At 39.5% G+C, this 27,369-nt stretch overlaps 2 protein-coding genes and 1 pseudogene across 3 annotated transcripts in view; all 3 read left to right on the top strand.

Annotated features, from left to right (window-relative positions):
- LOC143714465 (uncharacterized) overlaps positions 1–27,369 on the top strand; it is a 318,540-nt gene that overhangs the window by 21,519 nt on the left and 269,652 nt on the right. The gene's annotated exons all lie outside the window — the stretch shown is intronic.
- Positions 3,933–27,369, top strand: part of LOC143714456 (uncharacterized) — a 49,687-nt gene continuing 26,250 nt past the window's right edge. Inside the window, exons 1-3 of the mRNA XM_077205674.1 lie at positions 3,933–3,997; positions 4,383–4,712; positions 4,807–5,148. Of these exons, the coding sequence (XP_077061789.1) occupies positions 3,937–3,997; positions 4,383–4,712; positions 4,807–5,148 (733 nt within the window). The 5' untranslated portion in view covers positions 3,933–3,936. The remainder of the gene's footprint in view (positions 3,998–4,382; positions 4,713–4,806; positions 5,149–27,369) is intronic.
- Positions 5,861–8,381, top strand: LOC143714365 (uncharacterized; annotated as a pseudogene). Its single transcript, XR_013195476.1, has 5 exons — positions 5,861–6,104; positions 7,196–7,224; positions 7,316–7,390; positions 7,567–7,635; positions 7,768–8,381. The product of XR_013195476.1 is annotated as an uncharacterized LOC143714365 (transcript).

Genomic DNA, 27,369 nt, shown 5'->3' with positions numbered 1-27,369 from the left:
GATAATAATTGTTTAAGGTCTGGTGTTACCCGGACACATTTAAATGTGAACAGACAGGAAGTAAAGCTTTTTATGATGTGTTACTCCCTGTGTCCGTCTCATGCTTTCCGCTAACATAACATGGTGTCAGAGGTTTGGGAAAAACCAATTAACTGTTAGTTGCGATGCCATCATAAATACTCGGGAGAGAGTGTGTGCGCGGACAGAAAACAAGATTAAAGCGGAGATCGGAGAAGCCGTGAGTGAGCGAGACGGAGAAAAGAGGACAGATGAGCTGGAGAGATACAGCAGGAAAAATAAAAGGAGGAATGGATGATGATGAAGCGGCGTCTGAAGCTGTCAATGATGCCACCAGGCAAGTTTGATTTCAGCCATATTAGTGAATGGCCCAAATGAATGCGACGCTTTGAGCGTTATAGAATTGAGTCAGGCCATTGTAGCAAACGTAAACGTAATGTGATTTTTGAATGTGCAGGTTTTAACAGACGTAATGAAGAGGAGAGAGTATCGAGGCTTTCATCACTGCTGTACAAGCTCTGCAGAACATCGTGAGATTGAAGCTTTAAGAGATGAACTGATGAGGGACAGAATTGTCGTTGTCTACAAGATGCAAGACTGTCTGAAAGTTTACAACTTGATCCTGAGCTCACACTGGAAAAAGCCGTGATTAAAGTGAGGCAAAGTGAGGCTGTGAAGAGACAGAAGTTCACTCGAGGTGCAAATAGCAGGAGACGTTTATGCTTTAAGATCAAAACCACAACAGTCAAACAAGAAAGTGAATTGGCCAAAACAAAAGAGGCCTAGTAAATTTGATGAAGACAGTAGATTGGCTGGTTGTGGAAAATGCAGAAACATAAAGAAACACAATTGGAGTGAGTGCCCTGCACGTGAAGGGGAATGCCGTAAATGCCACAAAAAGGGACATTTTGCAAAGCAGTGTTGGTCAGAGGAACGGTTAATGGCATCCCTCAGGATCCAGAAGAGCAGAGCATGAAAGACTTTGCTTTCCTGGGAGATGTGAGTTCACTAGAAACAAGTGAGCGGATTGAACTAGTCAGATTGAATTGTCAAAATACTGAGTTCAAGCTGGACTCTGGCACAGCAGTTTCTGCAATCCCAGAAAGTTTCTCAGCGGCCATTCATGACAAACTCCAGCCGCCCTGCACAGTCCTGTATGAGCCGGTAACAGGCCCTCGATGTTCAGGGACTATTCACACACACACCGTAATGATGAACGCGGTTGCCCAGCCCTCTTTATTTGAACCGCGAGATTCATTACGTTGTGCGTCAAGTTCAAGTGTGACTCTTTTGGTGTAAATCGATGCGTACAACCGTACGCTGGAAGCTTGTTATTTTAGTCAATAAAGTTTTAAATATTTATATTTTTCTTACATGACCGCATCGCTTCACTTCAGAAGGCCTTTATTAACTTCTGAACATGCGTGGATCACTTTAATGATGGATGGATTCACTTTAATGATGGATGGATGGATGCACTTTAATGATGGATGGATGGATGCACTTTAATGATGGATGGATGCACTTTTATGACGGATGGATGCACTTTTATGATGGATGGATGCACTTTTATGATGGATGGATGCACTTTGATGATGGATGGATGCACTTTAATGATGGATGGATGGATGCACTTTAACGATGGATGGATGCACTTTGATGGACTTCCAAAAGACAAACGGCCATTCACTGCCATTATCAAGCTTGGAAGAGCCAGGACATTTATTAATATAACTCCGATTGTATTCGTCTGAAAGAAGAATGTCATTTACACCTAGGATGGCTTCAGGGTGAGTAAATCATGGGCTAATTTTCATTTTTGGGTGAACTATCCCTTTCAGTTTAGTTTTGCATATCATATTTCTCTATTCCCATCTAGCAAACCATCAGGAATGCTCTGCAAGCTTTCATCAAGTAACTCCAAAAGTACTTTCTTAATTCAAACTACTGGTGGTGGTGTTTTACGACATGAAAGTGTTTACGCTTCTACAAATCAATCACTTTAATTCCCAATTCTACCCTGTTCATGATTTCCCCGTGTTCGACCTTGGACTGTTTAGCTTGTTATTATTCTCTGCTGCCGGTCTACTTACCTGTGCCTTGTCTTCTTGGATTAAGTCTGTACTGTTCGCTGCCTGTCCTGATCTACTGCCTGGTTTGTGATTACGTCTCTGATCTGCCTGATACACAAAAAAACAACTTTAAAAGCAAACGAAATTCAAAGAAACATAACATTGACGCTGAAACACAATAGCAGTGACAAACACGTAGCTTCTCGCCACTGTACTCAAGACCTGAGGTCAATAAATACTGGAAACTACTCAATTTAAATGGGTCACCACAGGCTGTAAACGAAAATAAAATGAGTCTCAAATGACCCTTCCTAAAATAAACCGTTTGTATTGAGACTGCCACCAGTAGCTCTTTCCTCCTGCACACAAACACGCCAGAAATGACGTCACTTCCAGGACCCAGAATGACGCGCTTAGTTAGATGTCAGTCTCTTCTCCTTTTAAATCCGCCGAGCGTACCATATCCGCCCTAATCACTATAATGGCTGATCGCATCCCCACAACTGTGAAGATGCTTTCAAACAATCGAAATTGGTAAAGTGCTATATAAATGCTTTATGTAAAATCATTGAAATGAAAATATTTGCAATACTGAACCAATCAAATTAACAGTGAATTTGTAAATGGTTTGCAGCAACTGAAGCAACCTTTATTGGACAGGAAAAAGTTGAGCAATTCAGTTGTAGTAAGAAGAGGAACTGTTTTCTGAATGTGTGAGAGTTCACACGCGTCCGGCTAAACTGGGTTCAGAGATGATCACAGTTGTGTGTGGGTTAAACCAGTGCGGTCAAACTAACTGAGTTCTCAACGCCAGCGATGACACACTTCTGAAACACCATTACTGAGCACAGCAGGTTCGGTCCGGCTACGGCGTGATTGGTATCTTTGTTCTCGGTATGACTCAAGAAATCTGTCAAGACCAGATCCATTACAAAAGGAAATATTTACAGATATTATAATTTTTGAGCACAAGGAAGAAGCATCTTGAGTATCTTCAGAGCATGGTGCCGATGACACACACTGACTTTCATAATGACACAAAACAGCCTTTTACAGCATCTCTGAAGCTTTAAACAGCTCAGCCGTGTCACAGGGAAAGGGAACATGACTGGCATTTGGTGTTTGTATGTTAATAAAGGAGTCTGGATCGTATCTATTTCTCATGGCTGGAGAGCGTAAAGCAGAATATTATAATCCATGTGTAGAAACTCTTCCTGAGGACATTTAATATCTGCTTTACAGACGCGCATGAAGTGTGTGCAAATACTTTCTGATTCACCAAACTGAGCTGATGTTCATCATTTCAAAATACCTTAAAAACTGTTTTAGAATTAATTTTCTACAAGTTAGTCATGGATAGTGGAAACATTTTCAGTAGCAAACTAATTTTATTAATAATGCAATTATTGTATTTCTAGATTTTAACGGCATGCAGGAAACTGCTAAAAGAAGAAGTGAAACTAACAGTAATTCTCTCGTGTGCAAAAGTAGCCAATAAACTGTTCAGATCAGATGTGTGTTGAGCCAGTGCGGTTCACAGTATATGCACTTCACACACACACACACACACACACACACACACACACACACACACACACACACACACACACACACACACACACACACACACACACACACACACACACACACACACACACACACACACACACAGAGACACACACACACACACACACACACACACACACACACACACACACGCACACTATAGTTTCAACACTATAGTTGATGACATCAGAGGAAGTTAATAACCACAGGAGGAGCTGATGATGTTTAAAGGAAGAGCTGTAATTATATATAAGGAAGAGGAAGACTGACAGAAACAGAAATGTCTGATAAGTGTGATCTGTGTCTGCTGGGACTGATCATTCTCTCTTCACTTCTCACAGGTAAAGAAATCTGTATTTTCTCTAAACACATTTAGTGGAATTAGTCTGGAAAGAGTTCATTTGAACATGCTCAGTTTATTCTTGCACACATTCACGTTGTGATCTCAGAGTTGTGTATTGATACACACGGATCATACTGTATTATTCCTGATACTGGACATAGTGTCACTCAAACATCTGATGATGAAGCATTATCTTCATATTAAGAGTGTGTCAGTGATTTGAACAGCTCTCTGATAAAGACTAATAGTTTATTCTGGAGAGTGTGTTGTTTGCTTGAAGAGAGGAAAAATAATATGATTTAAAACTTCTGCTTTTTATGCTGGTTTATGGTTTAATTTATTGATATATATTATAATGATCACTGAGATATTCTGTGTTTCAGGCACCAGTGGAGATGATGATGATCATGTGCTCATCAGTTCTGGTGTAGATGTGCGTCTGTCCTGTAATAAAGCACTTTCTGACTGCAAATCAACTACATGGACCTACTCTAACAATCAAGCAGAAACAGTTGAACTGATTACTTTAGGGATAAAGAAGAACAACACAGAGAGTCATGAGAGACTGAGTCTGGAGTCTGACTGCTCTCTGAACATCAAGAACGTCACAGGAGAAGATCATGGATCTTACATCTGCCAACAATGGATAGATGTGAATGGAAAACACCAACAACAAGGAAATGATGCACGTGTTTCTCTGCATGTTCTTCATGGTAAGTTTATGATTATGTGGTCAATTTACTGTAAAATTCTTCCTTTAAACTCAGATGATGATTGAAGAGTCTGTGATTTGTGTCTTGTGTTCAGTTTCAGTGTCTCCATCATCATCATCATCTTCATCCTCACAGACTGAGATCAGTCCAGGCCGCTCTGTGACTCTCTCCTGTCAGTTGTATTCATATACTGGATTCTCCTGTGATTATTTGGTCAGTTCTGAGGGATTTGAGCTGTTGTGGGTGAATCAGACTGGTGTTGATCTGAAGACAGACTCCAGATATCAGATATTATCATCATCAGCTGAATATCGCTGTATCATCATCACTCTGACTACAACACTCCTGAATGAAGATAACAACAGAGAGTGGAGATGTCAGCTTACTCACAGAAATCAACTCAAGACCTCAGTCACATACACTGTCAAGTATTCAGGTGAGAAAACAGTGTTAGAAGAGCCTCATAATGTCAGTAACACTGAGGTCTATCAGTATCACTGAACCAGAACAAACTGAGGAACAAAAGCTTCTTTGACTCTCACAGAAGAGAAACTCAAAGCAATGCTTCAAACTAATGAACTGCAGTGAAGTAACAGGCTAAAAGTGATGCTGGAAATAATAGTTATCTCTGCCAACATTTTGTTTCTGTCTGATTGGAGAAAGTTTGTCCCGCCATTCACTTCAACAGCTCAGATGAAACTGAAGAGAAAATGGCCGACTTATTTTTTACTCTAAGGCTCAATTCACCTACTTATACTACGCCCTAAAAGTATGTACTCTTTTTGTGAAGATTGAAGGGATACTCCACCGTGTTTTCATATTAAACTATGTTATTCCCTTAGACAAGTTGATACATACCTCTCTCGTCTCAGTGCGTGCACTAAATCGCTCTGTCTTGCGGCAAAACTTTGTTAGCACTTAGCTGTTTATTTTTCTCCTTTTTGCGCACAGACTATTTGGATCGCTATCTTCTAGCAGGCTTTCATTTTTTATAACATTTAGTAGATCTGATCAGACTGTTCTGAAGTCAGTTGCTATATCTTTTCTAACTGTGCAGTGACTCCTCCGACACACGGTACATGATGATGCTGATGCTTTTAAGACATTGCTGATGTTATTGTGCCGATGGCTTTTGTCTTTGTCTCTAATTGTCCCCCAATAATCTTTTTCAGCTAAAGCTGATACAACACCAGGTACAAACTCTCATCATTCAATTACAAACACACAAGGGACATAATCTCAGTGTTTTGTCTTTGTCTCTAATCGTCCCCGATCTGCCCTGTCCGTCTCTGACTCTGTGCTCGATCTCTTCTTCAGTCATAGTGATTTCTGTCGCTGCAGTCGCTGTTCTCCTTCTTGCTCTTCTCTGGCTGATCTGCAGAAAAACAGCTGGTGAGTTTTCAGATTTAGTTCAGATGAGCAAAAAAACATGTTCAGATAGCAACCACACAAAATACCTTAGAACACCCTAGCAACCACCCAAAAATACCTTAGAAAACCCTAGCAACCAACCAGAACACCCTAGCAACCACCCAAAATACCTTAGAACACCCTAGCAACCACCCAAAATACCTTAGAACACCCTAGCAACACCATAGCAACCACTCAGAACACCCTAGCAACTGCCTAACAACCACCCAGAACACCCTAGCAACCACCCAAAATACCTTAGAATACCCTAGCAACACCATAGCAACCACCCAAAATACCTTAGAACATCCTAGCAACACCCTAGCAACCACCCAAAATACCTTAGAACACTGTAGCAACTGCCTAACAACCACCCAGAACACCCTAGCAACCACCCAAATAACTTAGAACACCCTAGCAGCCACCCAGAACACCATAGCAACCACCCAGAAAACCTTAGCAACTGCCTAGCAACCACCCAGAACACCCTAGCAACCAGCCAGACCACCCTAGCAACCACTCAAAATACCTTAGCAACCGCCTAGCAACACCATTGCAACCACCTAGAATACCCTAACAACCGCATAGCAACACCATAGCAACCACCTAGAATACCCTAGCAACCACCCAGAACACCTTAGCAACCCAATAGAAACACCGTATAGCAACTTTAAATTACTTCAAACTATACTTTAAACAACTTTAAACTATTTAAAACTTTAAAGTACTTTAAACTTGAAACTAAATAAAATATTAAACTACTTTAAACTTCAAACTAATTTAAACTATAAACTACTATAAACTTCAAACTGGTTTAAACTTCATCAAACTTTCTGGTCCAAACTTTCACAAGCCAACTTGAAGTTTGCCTCGACAAACTTTTTAATCTAATGTATCATAGAAACGTAGATTATATTAAATTCTTAAACAGAAGTTTATTCCTGCTGACAAATCCTGTAATATCAATCTCAACAAGTTATCAAGTCAACAATAATTTTTATTATTCATTTTAATGCTTCAACAAAATCTGATTGTCCATAAAAACTCATATTTCATGAGGCACTTGTTTTCAGATAATAAAAGAGGGACTGGCGACTCTGCGGTGAGTTCAGTAATGCAGTGATTTAGATTTAATTAATGTCTTTAAAGCTCAATAAAGTGTAATTCGTGCAGTTTAACTGTTTGTTCTGAAGGTCAAAGATGAGAATGAACATAAAGGGACGTATGAGACGATCAACATGTCCATTCCTCCTGATCCAAGAGCCGATGTGAGTCACTAAATCATCAAACATTACAGTCACTGTCTGTTCAATAATGTGTTATTCTACATATAACAGTGAGAGATATGTCTGTTCTATAATGTGTTATTCTACATATTATAGTGAGAGATATGTGTGTTCTGTGTGTTAAACTTGACTCTCTGCACGTTTGCATTGATGTTTAGGAGCAGACAGATGATGTGACTTATTCTGAGGTCACTTCTTCCAATATAAAACCAGTAAAATCTCTCAATGTGAGTCGATACCAGCACATGAGTTTGACTGTCAGATAAATGAAGCTCATGCTCTGATAATAATAATAATAATAATAATAATAATCGCTGCAGTTCAAACATTGATGGACAGAATCTGTGCTGTTCTTTCAGGATCATAATGATACAGTGACTTACGCTGCCGTCAGAGAAAGAGAAGATTAACCGCAGGATCAACTTTACGCCTCTGTGAACAAGAACAACAAGACCTTCACAAATAAACATTAATGATACAGATCATGAGCTCATCATATCAGGAGCAGGGAAGTTTTCATCTCTCTGGTGTTTGGAGGAATTATTTAGGTGTGTTAACGAGCAGATATTTGTTGAATGTCCTGTGAATATGAATGAGATTTATTGTGAATCATCATCTGGTCAGAGCACAGAATCTCATCTATATCATCACAGCTACAGTAAAGTTAGAGATTGAAGTCCTGGTGTGTTTTCATACAGGCCAGACTCAATCTAGTGTCTCACAAGCTGTGTATCTGCTGGATTTCTGTCTGCAAACCTTCCTCTTCATGCCGAAGCTCATGCTGAAACGATCCTCTTGCTTCAGCTTGTATATCAGCTGTTGTATATCTATGTCTGCTCACATTATATTGGCATAAAATATTCTAAAATTTTACTTTGCAGTGTGTAAATGTCACGCAATTAAATGTCAGTTATTTCTTTCTTTTGTTCACATGTGACAATAAAGAGCATGAAAAATCATGGGTTAAAAGAAATGTTTTTGTCTCTTCCATTCCTGTAGAAACAGACATATCTAAACTTGCTCTTGTTAGCTGGAAAGTTTCAAAGTTAGAATTCACGTTTTAAATTAATAGTTGTATGAAGGTAAAAGAGTAGCAAAATTCGAGAGCTTGTAGATTTGAATTTGAGAACAAAATATTCATATTTGTCAGCTGAAATTTACCCTCATAGTTGTTGAATGTTTCGATTCACACACAATAAACTAGTCAGTTACCAACTAAGGCCAAACGTTTAGCGAAGGGTTCATTGTGATGAGCATTACACTGATCTGGTCTTCTACAGCTTTAAGATGGGGTGAGCTTATGGAGTCGGGAATGATTGATGTGAGCTTTGCATTTGACTCCAGGGGAACTGATCCAAAATGTCCTAAACCCTGTGCTGTCAGTGCCTCCTCTGATTTCTCTCCTGGGGTGTCTTTGAATGATGCCAGCACTCTGATGGTGCGCTTCAGAAGCTGGTCTGCTCTCAAGAGTGTGATTGAATGCGCCTGGAGTTGCTGAGACAGGTTTGCAAGTTCAGACAGTGCATCGTACATGAGTCCAAGGTCACATAGAAATTCCATGCTTTGCATACGACGTGCCAGGCCTCTGTAAGTTCGTCTCTCTTTGCCGTTTCTTGTTTGTTCTCCTGCAGCATTTTCAAAGTGTCTGTTAAGTGCTTCATACGACCTCCACACAGCCTTTACAGAGCGGAAGCTGCTGGCCACCCATCGCGTACTTAAAACTCTGCCAATTTTCAGGACTTGTGAACCCACTTCTTGCGCTGCTTCCAGAAGCTCCCGTGAATTTTTATTGGACTGACTGTAGAGATTATGGATTTTCTCCATGAACGCTTTGAAGTGGTTGACTGCCTGAACCTCATCCACAGCATCAGATACAGCCAGTTCCAAACGGTGGTTCATGCAGTGCCATGTGAAGAGGTTAGGGTATCTTGCAGTCAGCCTGGTTGCCACACCAGAGTTCTTGCCTAACATGACACTGGCTCCATCTGAAACAAATGAGACCCAGTTCTTTTGAAGCCACTCTTCACTGAAGCCTGCAGTGTCCAAACAGTCAAGAAGAGCTTTTTCTATATCCCCTGCCCTTTGGCTCTCCAGCTCAACCAGCTCCAGAAACACAAATTCAGGAGTAGCTCCATCTACTGAGGCTTTCAAGTTGACAATCATGGCAGATTTGTGGCTAAGAGATGTAGCCTCATCAATGAGAACAGACAACTTACTTGAAGACGACACAATACTGTGAACTATTCTTTTCTGCATCTCTTTTGCTACGTGTTCACAATTTTTGTAGAACTGTACCTTGAGTGCAGACTAGCACCCGTGTTGACACCACTTTTTTCCTGAAGCTCAATGAGATCGTTATGGTCAGTGAAAGGTCGGTTCATTTTCGCAAGATAGTATGCTGTTCTGAATATAGCATCTGTCTCAGCGAACACAGTCTCTGACATAGAACTCACCATATTTCCAAGTAAATCCTGTCCACCCTTTTCAGTGAGCTCCTGGGCTATTTTGTGTGCCTTGGATGTCACATGCCGTCGTATCTTGTTCCTCAAAGAAGCCAGAGATTTTGACCTGTTTGCGTTTGAGGACTGGATCTTAAAGTGCACCCACTCCTCAGATATGGACACTCTTTTTTCTGTGAGGATGCCAGTTGATTTTGTTGCGCTGCAAACAGCACAACCTGGAAGCAAAACCATGACTAATTAGCATCATCATACAACTTTTGTAACTATATTAGTAATAATCTGCTGAACAGGGCCAAAATTTACTCAAAAGTATTTCATAAACTGTTTACAATCTCCACACTATGGTAAACAAATGCATGAAAAGCAGGCGAAAGGAGAAAAATGTTACACTCTTTCAATAGCTAATTATCTGAAAACTATTGATAACTAACATTACCATATGTTACTAATTTAATAGTGTAAATGTTTTAAATTAATGCACATTTAAAGGAGTAGTTCACTTCAGAATAAAAAAAAACCCTGGTGATTTGAACCCCATTGAAGTCCATTATATGGAGAAAAATCCTGAAAAGTTTGCCTCAAATACATTTCATTTCTTTTCGACTGAAGAAAGACTGAAGAAAGACATGAACGTCTTGGATGACGTGGGGGTGAGTAAATTATCAGGACATTTTAATTCTGAAGTGAACAACTACTTTAAGATGAAAAAGAATAAAACCTCATTTGCATAGTCACTGACTTTATGAATTCAATTCAATTTAATTCAAATTTATTTGTATAGCGCTTTTCACAATACATATTGTTCACAATTGATAATTGTTTATATCAGCTTTGCATGTGTGCTGATATCTACTTAACTTTCTGTCCCTCCACTCTAACCAAGTATGCTTGTTTTTAAATTCCCTAGCCTGACTTTCAGTCCACAAGGCTGGCCAGGAGTTCTCACCTATCTCATCATCTGTAACAAGGAGATACCTGAATAGTAATGTTAGTAGACCTTCCTGAAATTAAAGCACTGTGTAGGCCTGTATAATGTGTATCTTTGTTTAATTGTCTATCTTTTGTTTATCTATTGTTTAATATATATATATATATATATATATATATATATATATATATATATATATTGTGACATACATGCATATATACGAACATATCATACTTGCCTGTAGAGAGGAGTTTATTTCAGCATCATATAAAATCAACAATAATGATAATAATAATATTAAAGCAAACACAGCTCTGGTATCGGAATAGTATCGTATCGGCCGATATCCAAATTAAGGAATCGGGATCGGATCGGAAGTGAAAAAATGTGGATCGGTGCATCCCTACTGCTATTGGGTTCATCCTTCATCCACATAACATTTTGTCCCATCTTCAGTTTCCTGTAACACAAACACAAAATACAAAAAAAAAATTTGTTTAAAATTCAAGTTGTTAGCTTTATTCTCAAAAAGTAAAAAGCAAGTGGTATTTTAACATTTTATGAGAATGAACCCACTATGCATTAGACTAGTTTTCAGATTTTTAGTGGTAGATAGTTTTATAATGTGAAATCATTAATCAAAAGTTAATATTATAAAAGAACAGACAACACAAAGAATGGCAAGACCAGGTCTAGAACAAGTAAATAAGAAGAAAACACAAAATCTGGAAACGGTTTAAACTAGGGGTGTCCAGTCCTGCTCTATGGGTCACTGTGCTGCTGAGTTTAGCTTTATCTCCAATTAAACATATCTGAACCAGATAATCTAGAAACTTCCAGGTAGGTTGGAGCTACACTCTGCAGGATTCTGGCCCCTACAGGAGCAGGTTTGGACATCCCTGCTTTTAATGGTTGGTTTACCCAAAAATGTTAATTCTGTCATCATTTACTCACCCTCATGTCGATCCCAACCCGTAAGACCTTCGTTAAGCTTCAAACAGAAATTAAGATATTTTAAATGAAATCAGAGCTTTCGGTCCCTCTATTGACAGCCTACACCACTACCACTTTCAAGGCCCAGAAAGGTAGTAAAGACATCATTAAAGTAACCCATGTGATTCCAGTGCTTTAACCTCAATTTGATAAGCGATGCGAGTGCTCTGTGTGTTAAAACAAAAATAACATCTGTGGCAAGGGGGCCTGGTTCAGTGGAGTCTGCAATGGGAGAACAACCCTAGTGAAAAAAAAGTATGCTAAGTATACTTGCAGCCAGACTAATTGTCAGTATACTTTAAGTGTGTTAATGATTAGTTAGCTTGAAGTGTGCTATTTTGGATAAAAAAAATTTGTACTAAGTGTATTTTAGTTATAATTAAATTATACTAAAGTACAACTTTAAGTGTATTTAGTGTACTTTTTGATGCTAAATTGAGACAATTTCAAGTATACTTTAAGTACATGTGTATTTTCATGCTTAAAGTGTACTTTATTTGTGTTACAAGTACATTACAAATTAATTAATAGTGTCTTCCAAACAAACAAGAAATATACCATAAATATATTTGACCCTTGATATAACTAAATTATGTACATTTTAAGTTACCTGAGAAAACATTTTTAAAGTATAATACACTGCCGTTCAAAAGTTTTGGATCAGTAAAGTTTTTAAAGAAGTTTCTTAGGCTTATCAAGGCTGTATCTATAATACTGAATATTATTTCACAAAGTTTTCTATTGTAATATACTTAAAATTATAAATTACTCCTGTAAAGCAAAGCTGAATTTTCAGTGTCACATGATCCTTCCGAAATCATTCTAATATGCTAATTTATAATGTCGGAAATACATTATTTCAGGGTTATTTGAGAAATAAAAAGTTGAAAAGAACAGTGTTTATTCAAAATAGAGATTTGTTACAATATATACACTACTATTCAAACTATGTTTGCGGTCAGTACATTTTTTCTTTCTTATTTATTACTTTTTTGTTAATTAATACTTTTATTCAACAAGGATGTGTTAAATGTATAAAAAAAAGTGATAGTGAAGTGTTATAAAATATTTATGTTTTTAATTAATGCTGTTCTTTTTTACTTTTTATTAGCATAATCCAGGGTTTCTCAACTTCAGTCCTGGAGGGCCGCTGTCCTGCAGAGTTTAGCTCCAACCCTGATCAAACACACCTGAGCGAGCTAATCAAGGTCTTCAGGATCACTAGAAAGTCACAGGTAAGTGTGTTTGATCCGGGTTGGAGATAAACTCTGCAGGATAGCGGCCCTCCAGGACCGAGTTTGAGAAACCCTGGCATAATCAATGAATCAAAGAAAAAAGTTCCAAAAATATTAAGCAGCACAACAGTGGCGGGCTCCCAGCTCGGAAATTGGGCCCAAACCCAGAGTACTCCCCCCGTATCTGTTTAGGAAGATAATTAGGCAAGTGTGAGGAGATGGGGTGGTGGAGGGATGCTGAAAACTGTCCAGAACTATGGGTGATTCGACTGAGAATATTTATAGGCTTTACTCATGCTGATTGAGTGGACCTGTTGATTACTGATTGTTGACAGCTGGCTGGAATGACTTGATTGATCATTAGAACGTGTTCCTCCCGAACCTTGTTAATAAAACATTAATTCTTGTTTTAAAAAATGAGGATGTCAACATGTTCTAGGAGACGCGAGCACAACCTATTTACGGTCGCAAAAGTTAATGGAAATGACAATGCTGTTCTCTTTTGTTGTTTGTTAACACTATGTATGTAGCCTAAATCGCGCAGTTGGGGGTTTAAATGATGTTTTATTAAAGTTCGGGAGGAGCACGTTCAGATAATTAACACGGGTGGAGAGCACTCAGCAAACATGATTAAAACGTGTATATATAGACTCAGCAGTCTCACCTCATTTCTTGACAGTTTAGCAGCGTCCCTCCACCACCCCTTCTCCACTCTTCTAGTCCTAAACCACTTTACATACGGGGGGGGAGTACTCTGGGTTCGGGCCGAACTCCGAGCTCGGAGCCCTCCCCCCGGACATCACGCCAAATACGCATTATACTTTATTCCCTTTAATTGTATGCAAGTGTGAACTCGTGAATTTATGATATTAACACCTTGTGTCCCCGACAGGAAAACACCCTGCTGCGATCTGTGACAGTAGGTGCGGAGTCAATAATGTAGAACACATTAACGATCTTCGGGAAAAAAAAATGTATGATCGAATTTCGCACTCAGTTCGACTATTTGAAGATCGTGACCCATCCCTAATCTATATTCAACTGAATCATAATTTGAACTAAATCGCAAGCTTGAATCAAAATCAAAACATGAAATTGATGACAATACTCAGCCCCCCCCGCAATCCATGCAATTAGGGCTTGGACGGTTACCGCATTACCGCGGTCACGTGACCCCTACCGCGGGTTCGAACTCGTCACCGTCATCACCACCACCACCACAAAAAAAAAAAAATTGCCTGCACATGTGCATGTTTTTCTAGACATCATTCTATTTCTGTTCTAAATGTTCCTGTTCTAAATGTGAATTTTTTTCTTTGTTTTTCACGGGATGGTGCTAATAGCGGTTTACCGCAATACCGCGGGAATTTCTTGCTTTTCAACCGCGGTAAGAAAAAATCCACACCGCCCCAGTCCTACATGCAATCCTGCTACTGTACAATTAGGGCTGGGCGATATATCGCACGATATTGTTATGCGCATCTCGTCAGTAAAGCCGGTTCCTTGATTAGTAGTAAATCACCTTCACCTGCTTTCAGATGGAGTGGCATTTACTACAAAGAGCCGTAGTTAACTGACAAGTTGAGCCATATCGCATCAATATCGCGGACGTATCGCCAACGATAATTAATGCGATATGGCTCAGCTTGTCAGTTAACTACGGCTCTTTGTACACAGCAAAAACTCCAGTGTTAAATTAACACTCCTGGGAGTGTATATGAGTCCACACTCAAGAGTGTTAAAGTTAATGAGATAATTAAGTGATTAATTGAGTGATGATTGAGCATTATTGAAGACACCTGATGTTAACTAGCAGAATCCCTGAAGGAGAAAATCTCAAATTGTAAGCCACCGTTATGGCGATCATTGGTTGCTTTAGTTGGGCTCTTGACCCCCTATATTATAAACTTTAGATTTTGTTTGGCTGCTGTATATGAATTATAACTGACAGATGAACAAAGAAAAAAGTGATCTGATGGTGTTGGTTATATTATGACAATCATCATTTGAACTTTGGTTTTGATGTATGTTTTTGGTTAGAGCATAACTGTGATTCTGCATAAATATCCAGAATTTTAGCTATAATATAAAGGATTTCTTAAAAGTTGTTTTCTAAAAAAAAATCCTTCTTATAGGCACTCACAGACTTCAAGATTCAGTCTATGCATCTCAACAATGGTGACGAGCAGAATATTCAATTAGGAAAAGTAAATTACATAGAAAATTCTGATCATAATTTATTCATACCGCAATGCATGATGGGAGCCATTAATGAGTTGTGATTGGTGGCAGCCACTGCAACATGCTTTATTATTGTCACCATTGTTGAGATTCACAGGCTGATTATTGATGTCTGTGTTTCTAAAAAAAATAATTTGAAAGTGTTTTGATCAGAACAATGTTTAATAAATATTTTGGGTTATAAGAAACATAGCCATATTAATATACGCTGTAGAATCACAAAGTTGTTGCCACTAAGTTAAGCCAAACTATCTCAGTAAGTTTCATTTTCAGATCACAGCATGATTATGCCAGAACATAACCAACACTATCAGATCACACTTTTCTTTGTTCATTTGAGTGTTATTAATAAATAACAGCAGACAAACAAATTTAAAGTGAATGTATAAAGGTTAAGAGCCCAACTAAAGCAAACACTGATCGCCATAACGGTGGCTTACAATTTGTGATTTTCTCCTTCAGTGATTCTGCTTGTTAACATCAGGTGTCTTCAATAATGCTCAATCATCACTAAATTAATCACTTAATTATCTCATTAACTTTAACACTCTTGAGTGTTCATTTAACACTGGAGTTTTTGCTGTGTAGTAAATGCCGCTCCATCTGAAAGCAGGTGATGGTGATTTACTACTAATCAAGGAACCGGCTTTACTGATGAGATGCGCATAACAATATTGTGCGATATATCGCCCAGCCCTATGTACAATTAACATTTCCAGTAACAATTTTCTAGACACAAAATTAACTCAAAATTGCAAACCTGTTATGGCCTGAACCTTTTCAACATCCAGCTGTTTTTTTGGGGGGGCCCCTCTCACAGATTTTCCTGTTAGGGTGGACTCTGCCAGCAGTTCCTTTGTGAACACCAGAACAGCAAGCTCTTGGGCAAAAATGGTCGTACGAGATCTGTTCAGCCGCTGGAAGGCCCTCTTCGGAACACTCACTGCACTTCCAGCCAAGGAGTGCTGTATAAAGAGCAGGAGGAAGAGAGAAAAAGAGAGAGACTCAACTGACAAATTAACATTTATATACATTTACATTTAGTCATTTAGCAGACGCTTTTATCCAAAGCGACTTACATTTGAGGATTAAACCAAGCGAGTCATCATGGAGAGGCAAAAACAACGCGAGAAGTGCTCAGAATACCAAGTTCAAACATTGCTCAGAGTAGCATAAACCAGACAAGTTTTTTTTTTTTTATGTTAAGTGCTCACGGAAGAGATGAGTTTTCAGTTGTCTTTTGAATGCTGTCAGGGATTCTGCATTACGGACGAGGGTGGGGAGATCATTCCACCAGCATGGAGCCGGGAATGAGAATGTTCTGGACAGTGATTTTGTGCCTCGCTGTGATGGCACCACGAGCCGTCGCTCCTTGGCCGATCGTAGGCTTCTGGTAGGGATGTAGACCCAAAGGAGCGAGTGAAAGTAGGACGGAGCTGAGCCGGTGGACAATCTGTAAGCAAGTGTCAGCGCCTTGAACTTGATTCGAGCAGCGAGTGGTAGCCAATGCAGGGAGATGAACAGCGGAGTGACGTGGGCCCTTTTGGGCTCGTTGAAGACAAGACGAGCAGCAGCATTCTGGATCATTTGTAAGGGTTTAGTTGCACATGATGGAAGACCAGCTAGAAGAGCATTGCAGTAATCAAGCCTAGAAATAACCAAGGCCTGGACAAGAAGTTGTGTTGCATGCTCAGTTAGGAAAGGCCTGATCTTCCTAATGTTGTGCATTGCAAACCTGCATGATCGAGCTGTCTTTGAAATGTGGTCTGTGAAGGTTAGTACAAATTAATACATATTAGGGAGATGTATCTATGAGTAATACATTTTATCCCAATATAACAATACTGTGCATAAAACAAGCTTTTTGGGGGAAAACAATGTAGTCTGTAAGTTTCACTATTGAGTTGCATGACAGTCGGTTAAATGTTGTGGTTACTCTTGTAGCCTTACAGTGCTGAATTGTCATTTCAGTTTGTCCTGCATTTTTAAACCTTGCCAGTTTAATCTTTCAATCAATTTTAAGCCATTTAAAGGCAATTAAATGTGAACGGGACTCAATTCATTACTTGCTTAAGCCTGGTTCACGCGGCAGGATAATTAGGCTGATTTTAGCCACGATTCACCCCTTCCAACAATCTTAAGGATGCTCCTATTATCGTAAAAATAATCTGATCAGATATTCCTGCCGTGTGTGGTGTGTTGCTCTCGTCTGCTCGGAAGGACGTCTGGACCGCTCCGATCTCAAATCGGGGATATCAAACATGTTGGATTTTTTTGGCCCGATTTCTCCTCGTGTGTGGTGTCCCCCGGGGACAAACGAGCACGCAGCCTGTGGACTGTGGCCAATCAGAAAGCGAGGCCGACAATTTTAAAATCGTCCCGTGGGAACCAGCCTTTACTGTTCTGAAAGATTGATCACTTTAATATTGATCCATTTTACCGTACAGTTACAAGGTAGAGATTCTGCATTCTAAACATCGATGAATTAACTATGGGTCTCAGCCCTTAATTGTAACATACCATTTCAATGTCACTGGGCACAGTACTAGAGGCAGACATTCCTGATGAGGGGATTGAGGCAATCAAAGACCAGACACACTGCACACACTCCTTCATTAATTTGATCATTTCTGGTAGCTCTATGTGACAGTAAAGGGGAAAAGGGTAAGTTAGTGTTGTTTGACAAGAAGTACCTTTGTTTTGTGCATCCGTGGCACTTGATAGATGGATGAAATGTAAAAGCTGGGGGCTGTTCCATAAAAGCCGCTTAGAAAAGTGGGGATTAACCCACATAGCAACATTGTGTCGGCCCAGAGCCGGCCCAAGTCTGGCACTTGTGGAATGCGGATCTGGCCCACATACAGCATTGAATGACGGCCCTTGGGTGGCCCACTCCTGTTTTCCAGATCTGGGCCACAAGCAGGCCATAGCAATGCCACATGTCAGCCAAGAGCAAATAAATAAACCAGAACTGGACCTTATCTGAGCCACAAAATCTGTTTATATTAAATATGAAGTAATTGCAGCCTTAATAAAGCCTGTTAACAAGCAGAATCAGTGAAGGAAAGAAGAGAACAGAAAAAGAGACGAGCAGAAACACAAGAACTACAACTTACTTCAGACACAGTCTTAGATGAAATCCACTGAAGAGAAAAGAAGACATTAAATCTGTGAAGATCTCAGCAGAGGAGGAATAAACAACTCCACAAACAGCATTACCAGCTTCACTTATTACTAACCAGACTCACTTTATTTATGTCAGACGTCTGCAGAAGTTTTATTGAGAATTATCAGAGGCTTAACTCGGTTTAATTTGAAGTTACCATGACAGTGATCAGCGTTTCCATTAGTTAGTCTATTAACTCTTATTATGGCTTTTGTCTTTTTTGGCTGCTGTGACAGTGTGTGTGTCAAATACATTTGCAGCAGTAAAGAAAGCTAAAGTGAAATGAGATCAGGTGATGATGGCTTCCTGTTGATGGTTTTATAATCATCATTAAATAGACTGATTCACTGATGTCGTTCGACTCTAACAATTGTGTTGTACCATTTATATATTCATATCTTAAACCCTGTGTTTCTGCCACATGAGATTTGGCAATATTACAACAATCAGTTAGAAGATTTGAACAAAAACGAGGACAAAAATCCAATCTATCAATAACACACACAGACATCAACAATCAGCGTATGAATCTCAACAATGGTGATAATCAAAAGTACAATGCTACAATGCATGCTGGGTACCAGCATAGTACAAAACTCCCAGCATGCATTGCAACATGAATAAATTATGCAGCTGAATTGTCCTATTATTTTGTTTAATTCGAAATATTTGCTTTTATTTTTTGCTGTTGTTTTTGTTGCAAGCTTTTTAGTGATGTTCTGAATTGATCTGTTTACCTAAATATTATTGTCACCATTGTTGAGATTCATATGCTGATTTTTGATGTCTGTGTGTGTCATGGCAGACTAGTGTTATTGTGCTCGTTGTTAAAATCTTCTAACTGATTGTTGTAATATTGCTGGATCTCATGCTGCAGTAACACTGGTTGTGATATGAATATATTAATGGAACAACACAATTGTTAGATTCGAAAGACATCAGTGATTCAGTCTAATTCATGATGATTATAAAACCATCAACAGGAAACCATCATCACCTGATTTCAGTTCACTTAAGCTTTCTTTGCTGCTGCAAATGTGCTTAACACGCACACTGTCACAGCAGCCAAAAAAGACAAAGCCATAATAAGAGTTAATAGACCAACTAATGGAAACGCTAATCACTGTTATGGTAACTTCAAATTAAACAGAGTTAAACCTCTGTTAATTCTCTATAAAACTTCTGCAGACGTCTGACAGAAATAAAGTCAGTCTGGTTAGTAATAAGTGAAGCTGGTAATGCTGTTTGTGGAGTTGTTTAATCCTCCTCTGCTGAGATCTTCACAGATTTAATGTCTTCTTTTCTCTTCAGTGGATTTCATCTAAGACTGTGTCTGAAGTAAGTTGTAGTTCTTGTGTTTCTTTTCGTCTCTTTTTCTGTTCTCTTCTTTCCTTCAGTGATTCTGCTTGTTAACAGGCTTTATTAAGGCTGAAATTACTTCATATTAAATATACACAGATTTTGTGGTTCAGAAAAGGTCCAGTTCTGGTGTATTTCTTTGCTCTTGGCTGACATGTGGCATTGCTATGGCCTGCTTGTGGCCCAGATCTGGCAAACAGGAGTGGGCCACCCAAGGGCCGTCATTCAACGCTGTATGTGGGCCAGATCCGCATTCCACAAGTGCCAGACTTGGGCCGGCTCTGGGCCGACACAATGTTGCTATGTGGGAAAGTCCAAAACCTGACTTGAATGAGCCGAGCTAAACATCCGCGCTTAAATTGGTTCCATAACAGTAAGTTGAGGATAATGTGATCTTACTAATTTGAGTCGGGTTTAAATAGTGTAGATAATTGCGCGTGCACGCCATAGTTTAAAAGTCCTGAAAAGTCGAGCATGGGTCAATCGATTTACTGTGGGCTACCATGGCAACAAAAGGAAAAGATAGAGCAGCGATGTTCAGGGCACCGGTACAGCGTTTGCTATTGGAAACATATGAAGAATTTAAAGATGTCATCACCAAAAAAGGCAATACAGCGGCAATAAATAAAGCAAGAGAGAAAGGTTGGCAGGAAATTGCTGATCGTCTCAATGCGTAAGTAGCGGTGTTAACTATTTAAAATACTTTATCAACATTGAATGTGTGTCACAATACATTGCAAAGTTTGTGTGAATAACAGTAACGTTAATTGCTTTCACTCAGCAGCAACTGAAGTGAAGGAAAAAGAACCTGGCAGCAGGTGAAAATAAAATATAAAAATATAGTTCAGAATGTTAAATCTAATGGTATGTACATATGTAATCAATGCCAGCTTGATGTTACAACTATTCAGGGTTTTTGTTATTTTTTTAATTGCAGCGACCAAAAAGAAGATTGAGGTTGCTGGCACTGGGGGAGGGCCACCACCAGCCAGCTTCACTCCTGCAGAGGAACTGGCTTTGGAAATTAATAAAGGGAGGCCCGTCCTTGAGGGAATAGAGGGGGGGGACATCATCTAAAATCATATCATATAGTATAAGGAGTGAGTATATAAAAGGTGTGTCTGTGTTTTATCATTATTCCTTCCTGACTAACTGATTTCCTCCTTCCTTAGGCATTGTAAGCCTAAGTACATCATAGCAGTAATGTCACATAGAGGTACTTGTGCTACTGTAATGGTGCATTTTGGTACAAAAATATATATTTTTTTTCTATCAAGATGCTGTATGGTTTATGGATCCACCAGACATCATGTTGCCTGTGAGTATGAGACCTTGTAAATCAGTCATGTAAGCTAATGAGTTTAACTGAGTTTAATCAGTGGTCACAGGGAGAAGGCCCATCAGTTGAGGAGGAGGATGAGGAGACTGTCTGTATGTTCAAGGAGGCCTGAGCAACTCACAGGTTCCATGCTATACTGTATTGAATATTAAAAAGTGTACTTGTGTGATAAAATGATCATAATGTGTTTTCAGGATGCTGACACTGTTCTAGAGCCCTCTCAGTCTGGGACAACATGTGACAAAGTGAGTATTAAGAAATGAAAACAATGTGACAAGAGTATTCAATGAAATAACTTAAATCTATGTTGCTACAGAAAACATAAAAGGAGTGTATAAACGCTACCTCCTTAAACAAACGGAAGCGATTGATATCGACATCCAGTATAAAAAACTGAAGATGAGGAAGTTGGAGCTGGAAATTCAACAGCTACAGAAAAATGCAAGTAGAACTACCATTTAAAAAAAAAAGGAAAAAAAACAAAAAAACATTACCTCTTTGATCACTTCCCACAACATTTATTTGTGTGTGTTCACCCCTAACAGGCAGATTCACTCTGAATAAAGACAAATCACATTAAATACTTTGACTTCTGTGTGTTTGTTCAACTAAGGAGAAAGTTGAGGGGCCAGTGGAAAATTTTAAAGGCTACACATGGTTTAGACCATATTAAGCAAAATAATTATTTGCATATGTGTCTCGTATAAGTCTGGCTGTTTCGTTTTCTTCCAATACTGCTTCATTGCCCCAGTCTTCCTCTTCAACAATCCTTGGTTGCCTCTCTCTCCTCAGACAAGCAATGTTATGGAGCACTACACAAGCAACTACAATGTCACATGCCCTATAGGTGGAGTCACTCCGAGGTGCTTCAGGCACTGAAACCTTGACTTTATCAGCCCAAATGCCATCTCTACACGAGCTCTTGTGCGTGCATGGGCAATGTTGTAGCGGTGCTGTGCCTCTGTCTGGGGCTCCTGATAGCGAGTCAAGAGGCAAGGCAGGCATGGGTATCCCTTGTCTCCCAGCAAAACTCCTGAGAATTCTCCTGCATAGACAGAATGAATGAATATAGATATATAATGTAGTTTTTTTCTTTTTTTTAAGACTTTTTGCGATTAAGTGATTACTAGCATACCTCTTGCTAGTTGCTGGTAGAGAGATGAGGCTCTAAAGATTCATGCACAGAGCCTGGCCATTTGGCCTCTACATTTGTGATGCAATCTGCATCACTAATCATCTAAAATAAATTAAACCTGATAGCCTTCAATATCATCTCAGTGGGACCGTACCTGTACATTGATGCTGTGTACTGATTTCCTATTCACAAAGTCCGCTTCATGTGGACCAGACGGACACTTAATACGCACATGGGTGCAGTCCAATGCACCGGTAACATTTGGGAAACCTAGGAAAATTATTTGTTTGTTTTAAATATGTCCCATGTAAAATCAACAGTCAAGAAATATTTCCATGTTTTATAGGTATTTGAACTTACCAGCTATTCCATAAAAGGCATGTTTAATGGTACGAATAGCTTTGTGGCCAGGGAATGTGATGAACACATTGAGTAGTCTTTTTAAAGAAAGGTACACAGTTCGTGCGGAGCGGCAAACTGATGCTTTGCTGATATTCTCTGCATCTCCAACATGTGTAATAAAATGTTCCACTGGCAAAAAAGCAAAGTGCAATGCACACCATCTGTGGGACTGTGAGCGCTCTGTTGCGGCGTGTATTATTTGCAATGTATGGGCTTACTAATCTACAAATATATGCAATCCCATCTCTTGAGAACCTATATCGCTCATACAGGTAGCTGTCATTAAAAGCCAATGGGTCTGACCTGTCTCTGAAAGTTCTCTCTCTTTGAAATGCCCTCCGCAAGACTATAGCTCCCTCACCCACCACCTAATCTATGAAAAGACACGCCATGGTCTATTTATATACTTTTAATTAATTAATTACCAAACTCATTAACCAAACTCACCAATTAAACACACAAGTTTTGAACATTTCTTAGTGTATTTATACCTTATAATTTCTTACATTTATTAGTAAAGTACATTTCCGTCTTTATTTATTTATTTAATTTTTTTTTTATTAATAGTGGTTAAGTAAAATAAAATGACATCGAAATACCAGCAGGTGAGTATAAATGGTATGCTCGTTAAGCCTGAACTCAGACTTAGCCTAACAGTTAGCCTGCCCCGGACCAGGTTAATTTGCCAGCATAAGTTGCCGGGGTAACTGAGTTTGAACTTTTTTAAGTTTGATTTATGAAACCGAATCTACCAAAAATAAGCCTGACTAACCGAAATAAGCCTGGCTTATACTCTAATCTTGGTTTATGGAACAGCCCCCAGCAAATACAAACTATTTGTGTTTCAAATGAGTCAACCTATATAAATTATTCAAAACAAAACTTTCATAATAAACATGACATGTGTGTATGGGTATATGAGGATGTTTCATCACTCAAGATCAGGTGTGGTGATCTCTGTCCATTTCTGCTCATAGTCCCTTCTGTGAGTTTCTTTCTGCATCTGACTCTCATTCACTTCAAGTTTAAAGTTTTATTAATTCCCTTGGGGCAATTAGTTCCGGCTACATTGGTGGTTCGCATACATAGACAACACTATACATTTAAATACTAAAATAAAAAAGGGTAAAAAAAAAACCCTCATACTTATTACATTAACAAAAAGCTTCAGGCACAAAGGACTATGTACCTTATGTACCAAAGGATGTGTGCCGTCTGCTATTATTGTATGTGCCGTCCTCAACACTTGCTGTTCAGAGAAATGTCAGGCTACGTAAAGGCTATATAGAGGTGTTTATGCGTGTATATGTTAATATATCATGAACCATGTAACACATGTTGGTGCTGTCAGACTCCTGAGGATTGTTGTTCTGGGCAATATTTGCATTGACCAGCAGGTGTCGCTGTGTGCATTCAAACCCTCGAGAAATCAAACACTTTTACACACATCAGGCTATAGCTTCAAAGCTTCATCTCACCATCACTAGCTTCAGGTTCACTAAGCTCAACACTTATACGGCATATTCACATATATATATATATATATATATATATATATATATATATATATATATATATATACACATATATATATATATTTACTGTAAGTCACTTGCAACATTTTTTGAACAATGTTCAAAAATTTACAAAAATATGTTTCTTGCCACTGTCATATTCGGCTTGCTCAGTTAATATTCTGAAAATACTATCAATCAAACTACACTTGACCCTTTCATATGTGAACACAAAAATTGATTTGATTTGATCTGGATAATGACACTATTGTAGTTTACAGTACATCTTCAGTTTGCTGTATACAGTGACACTTCACATGAGAGTATGAGTATAAAATGAGTTCTCTTTCAGACTGTAATGTTGGACGTCACATCAGAACGCACTGATGAATTGGGATCTGGTCTGAGAGATTGTGTTTAAACAGCTTGAAAGAGTGAGAGCTGCTGCCATTCCCCCTGTGCGCTTCAGCGCTATAAAGAGAGATAAAGTTCCCTGAAGGAGCATTATACATGTGTGACACTGCGTCTGTTTCAAGATGTCGTTCCTCCCGTGTGTTTCTGGATGCGGTGGTTTCCTGGCGCCGGCTGATGGTCACGATCGTGGCCTCGTGTGTTTGGGCATTACACACACTGAGCTAGAGTTCGTGGTTCAGTGATGTTCAGTGAAGATGATCATCTCTGTGTTACGCTCCAGACTCCAATACCTCAGTCTTCTGAAAAGGAAATAATTGTTTAAGGTCTGGTGTTACCCGGACACATTTAAATGGTGAACGGACAGGAAGTAAATGTTATGTGTTACTCCCTGTGTCCGTCTCATACTATCCGCTAACATAACATGGTGTCAGAAGTTTGGGAAAAAACAGTTAACTGTTAGTTGTGATGCCATCATAAATACTCGGGAGAGAGTGTGTGCGCGGACAGAAAACAAGATTAAAGAGCAGCGATAACACACGGGGAAAACCGGAACCGGACTGGTGTTACAGCCGGAAGTGCTCCCCCAGGGGACTATTGGCTAAAAATTTGGGTTCCTGTCTTAGTCACCCGGTGACACAAACATAATGTGATTTTTGAACGTGCAGGTTTTAACAGACATATCAAGAGGCAGGAGAGAGTATCGAGGCTTTCATCACTGATGTACTTGCTCTGCAGAACATCGTGAGATTGGAGATTTAAGAGACGAACTGATAACGGACAGAATTGTCGTTGGTATACAAGATGCAAGCAGGGGCGGACTAGGACCAAAAAGTGGCCCTGGACTTTCTGGCCCACATCATAACTCATTGGCTCATTAATGTGCAGAATAATTTTTAACACCACTTATAGCATAAAAATATAACACAATACAAGAAACGAGAAATAAACAGATATGCTATTTCAACATTTATTTTAATTAACACAACATATATTAGTTAATATTTGTAAAACAAAGGGAATCTTTACAGCCGAATCATCACGGAGCCGCTATCAATATGCGGGAGACTTGGGATGTCTGTAAGTATCCCGGGAGAGTGGATACATTTCCCGGGACAGGTTATTAAAAATAAGTACAATCCCGGTAAAACCGGGACAGGTGGCAACCCTACTTCGCGCCGATTACGCCAAATGCATAATCAGTTAATTTGAAACATTTCACAGCATCTACCTCTAATGCTTTTTTTTTAACGCGTAACTTTTCAGCCCCACCTTTTCTTTTCTTTCCCCTTTCATCCATAGACAATTATGTGTTAGTATCTTATCTGCTCAGAGAAATTCGCTGTACCGGATCAATCTGTCTCTCTCTCTGTAAATTAGACGACGTGAAAGAGTTTCAAGATACGCAATGGAGTAGACCAAACTAGGAGGGAAGGCAAAACACTCACATGCAAACAAAACACACTCCTTGTCGTCCGCGGCCCGATTCAATCATCCATTTGCGTAGAAAAGTGATGTAATATTATGATTTCCGTCATTTTTAAAAAATATATTTGTGAAGAGACATCAGTCTATCCTGAGTGGAAGTTCACGTGAGGTGCAAATAGCAGGAGACGTTCATGCTTTCAGTTGCAAAATGGTTGCTAGAGTACTCTGTTTGTTGCTAGGGAGTGGCTTGGCAGCTGCCAATGATGAAACTCCAAAGGCTGCTTGTCAGTATGAATGATATAAACCAACTCCCATGCCTCTGTGACATTCAGAATGGACGATATTCCTCTTTGGATTTTGGTTGCTAAGGTGCTCGACAATGGTTGCTAGGGCGTGGCTAGGAAGTGTTGAGGTGATTCATGATTGGCTGTTTGCTGCCCCGAGTCAAACGAGACCACCCTCATGTTTCTATGACAATTCAGTCCAGAGATATCCCTTCGATCTCTTTCAATGGAAGTCTATGGGAGTTGTTGCTAAGGTGCTCTAAATGGTTGCTAGGGCGTGGCTTGATAGCTTCACAATGATCCTGAGAGACTGATTGGTTGTCTGAGTAAAATGAGCCCGCCCCTTTGTCTCTACGACACTGTGATCCAGAGTTATGTTCAATATAAAAGCGGTTTCTATGGTGTAGGACGGCCCATTTCATGGGCCGTCCTACACCATAGTAAGTCAATGGGGAAACTTTGGGCAGCTCCTGCCCCCCAGGGGTGCAACTTTTACCCCATGTGTGGTATGTTCTTACAGAGCCTGTCAGCCTCTTCAAATGTGGTAAATTACACGTTTCTGCGACATCCTCGTTCCGAGCTACGACTCGTCAAAGTTTGACGCAATGTTAAGTCTATGGGATTTTTCGGCCGGTTTTTCGCCCCTGGGGCAAACATCGTACCCCCGATCGCTTATAAAAGTCATAGCACACCATTCCCGAACAGGCCGCACGTTTTGACACCTCATTCATGGGTCTGTGACAAAAACTGAGGGAGGAGTAGCGCGTCAAAAAGTGGCCAGAAGAATAAGAAGAATAAGAATAAGAATAATAAGTATGCACAATAACACTAGTTTTGCTTTGCCATAGTCAAGCACCACTAACTAGAATGTACATTTCCAGAAGAAAATGTGAAGTGGTGCTTGCAGTGGCAAAACTCGCCACTCGGTTGCTAGGGCGTTGTTAGGCGGTTGCCAGGGTATTCTGGGTGGTTGCTATGGTGTTGCTAGGCGGTTGCTAGGGTGTTCTGGGTGGTTGCTAGGGTGTTGCTAGGCAGTTGCTAGGGTGTTGCTAGGAGAGTTGCTA

The sequence above is a fragment of the Siphateles boraxobius genome, unplaced genomic scaffold, assembly GCF_051911475.1.
Source record: "Siphateles boraxobius isolate OS27281-9 unplaced genomic scaffold, OSU_SipBor_1 54, whole genome shotgun sequence".
NCBI lineage: Eukaryota > Metazoa > Chordata > Actinopteri > Cypriniformes > Leuciscidae > Siphateles > Siphateles boraxobius.
Note: the sequence above shows the minus strand (reverse complement) of the source record. Positions and strands in the feature narration are given on the sequence as shown.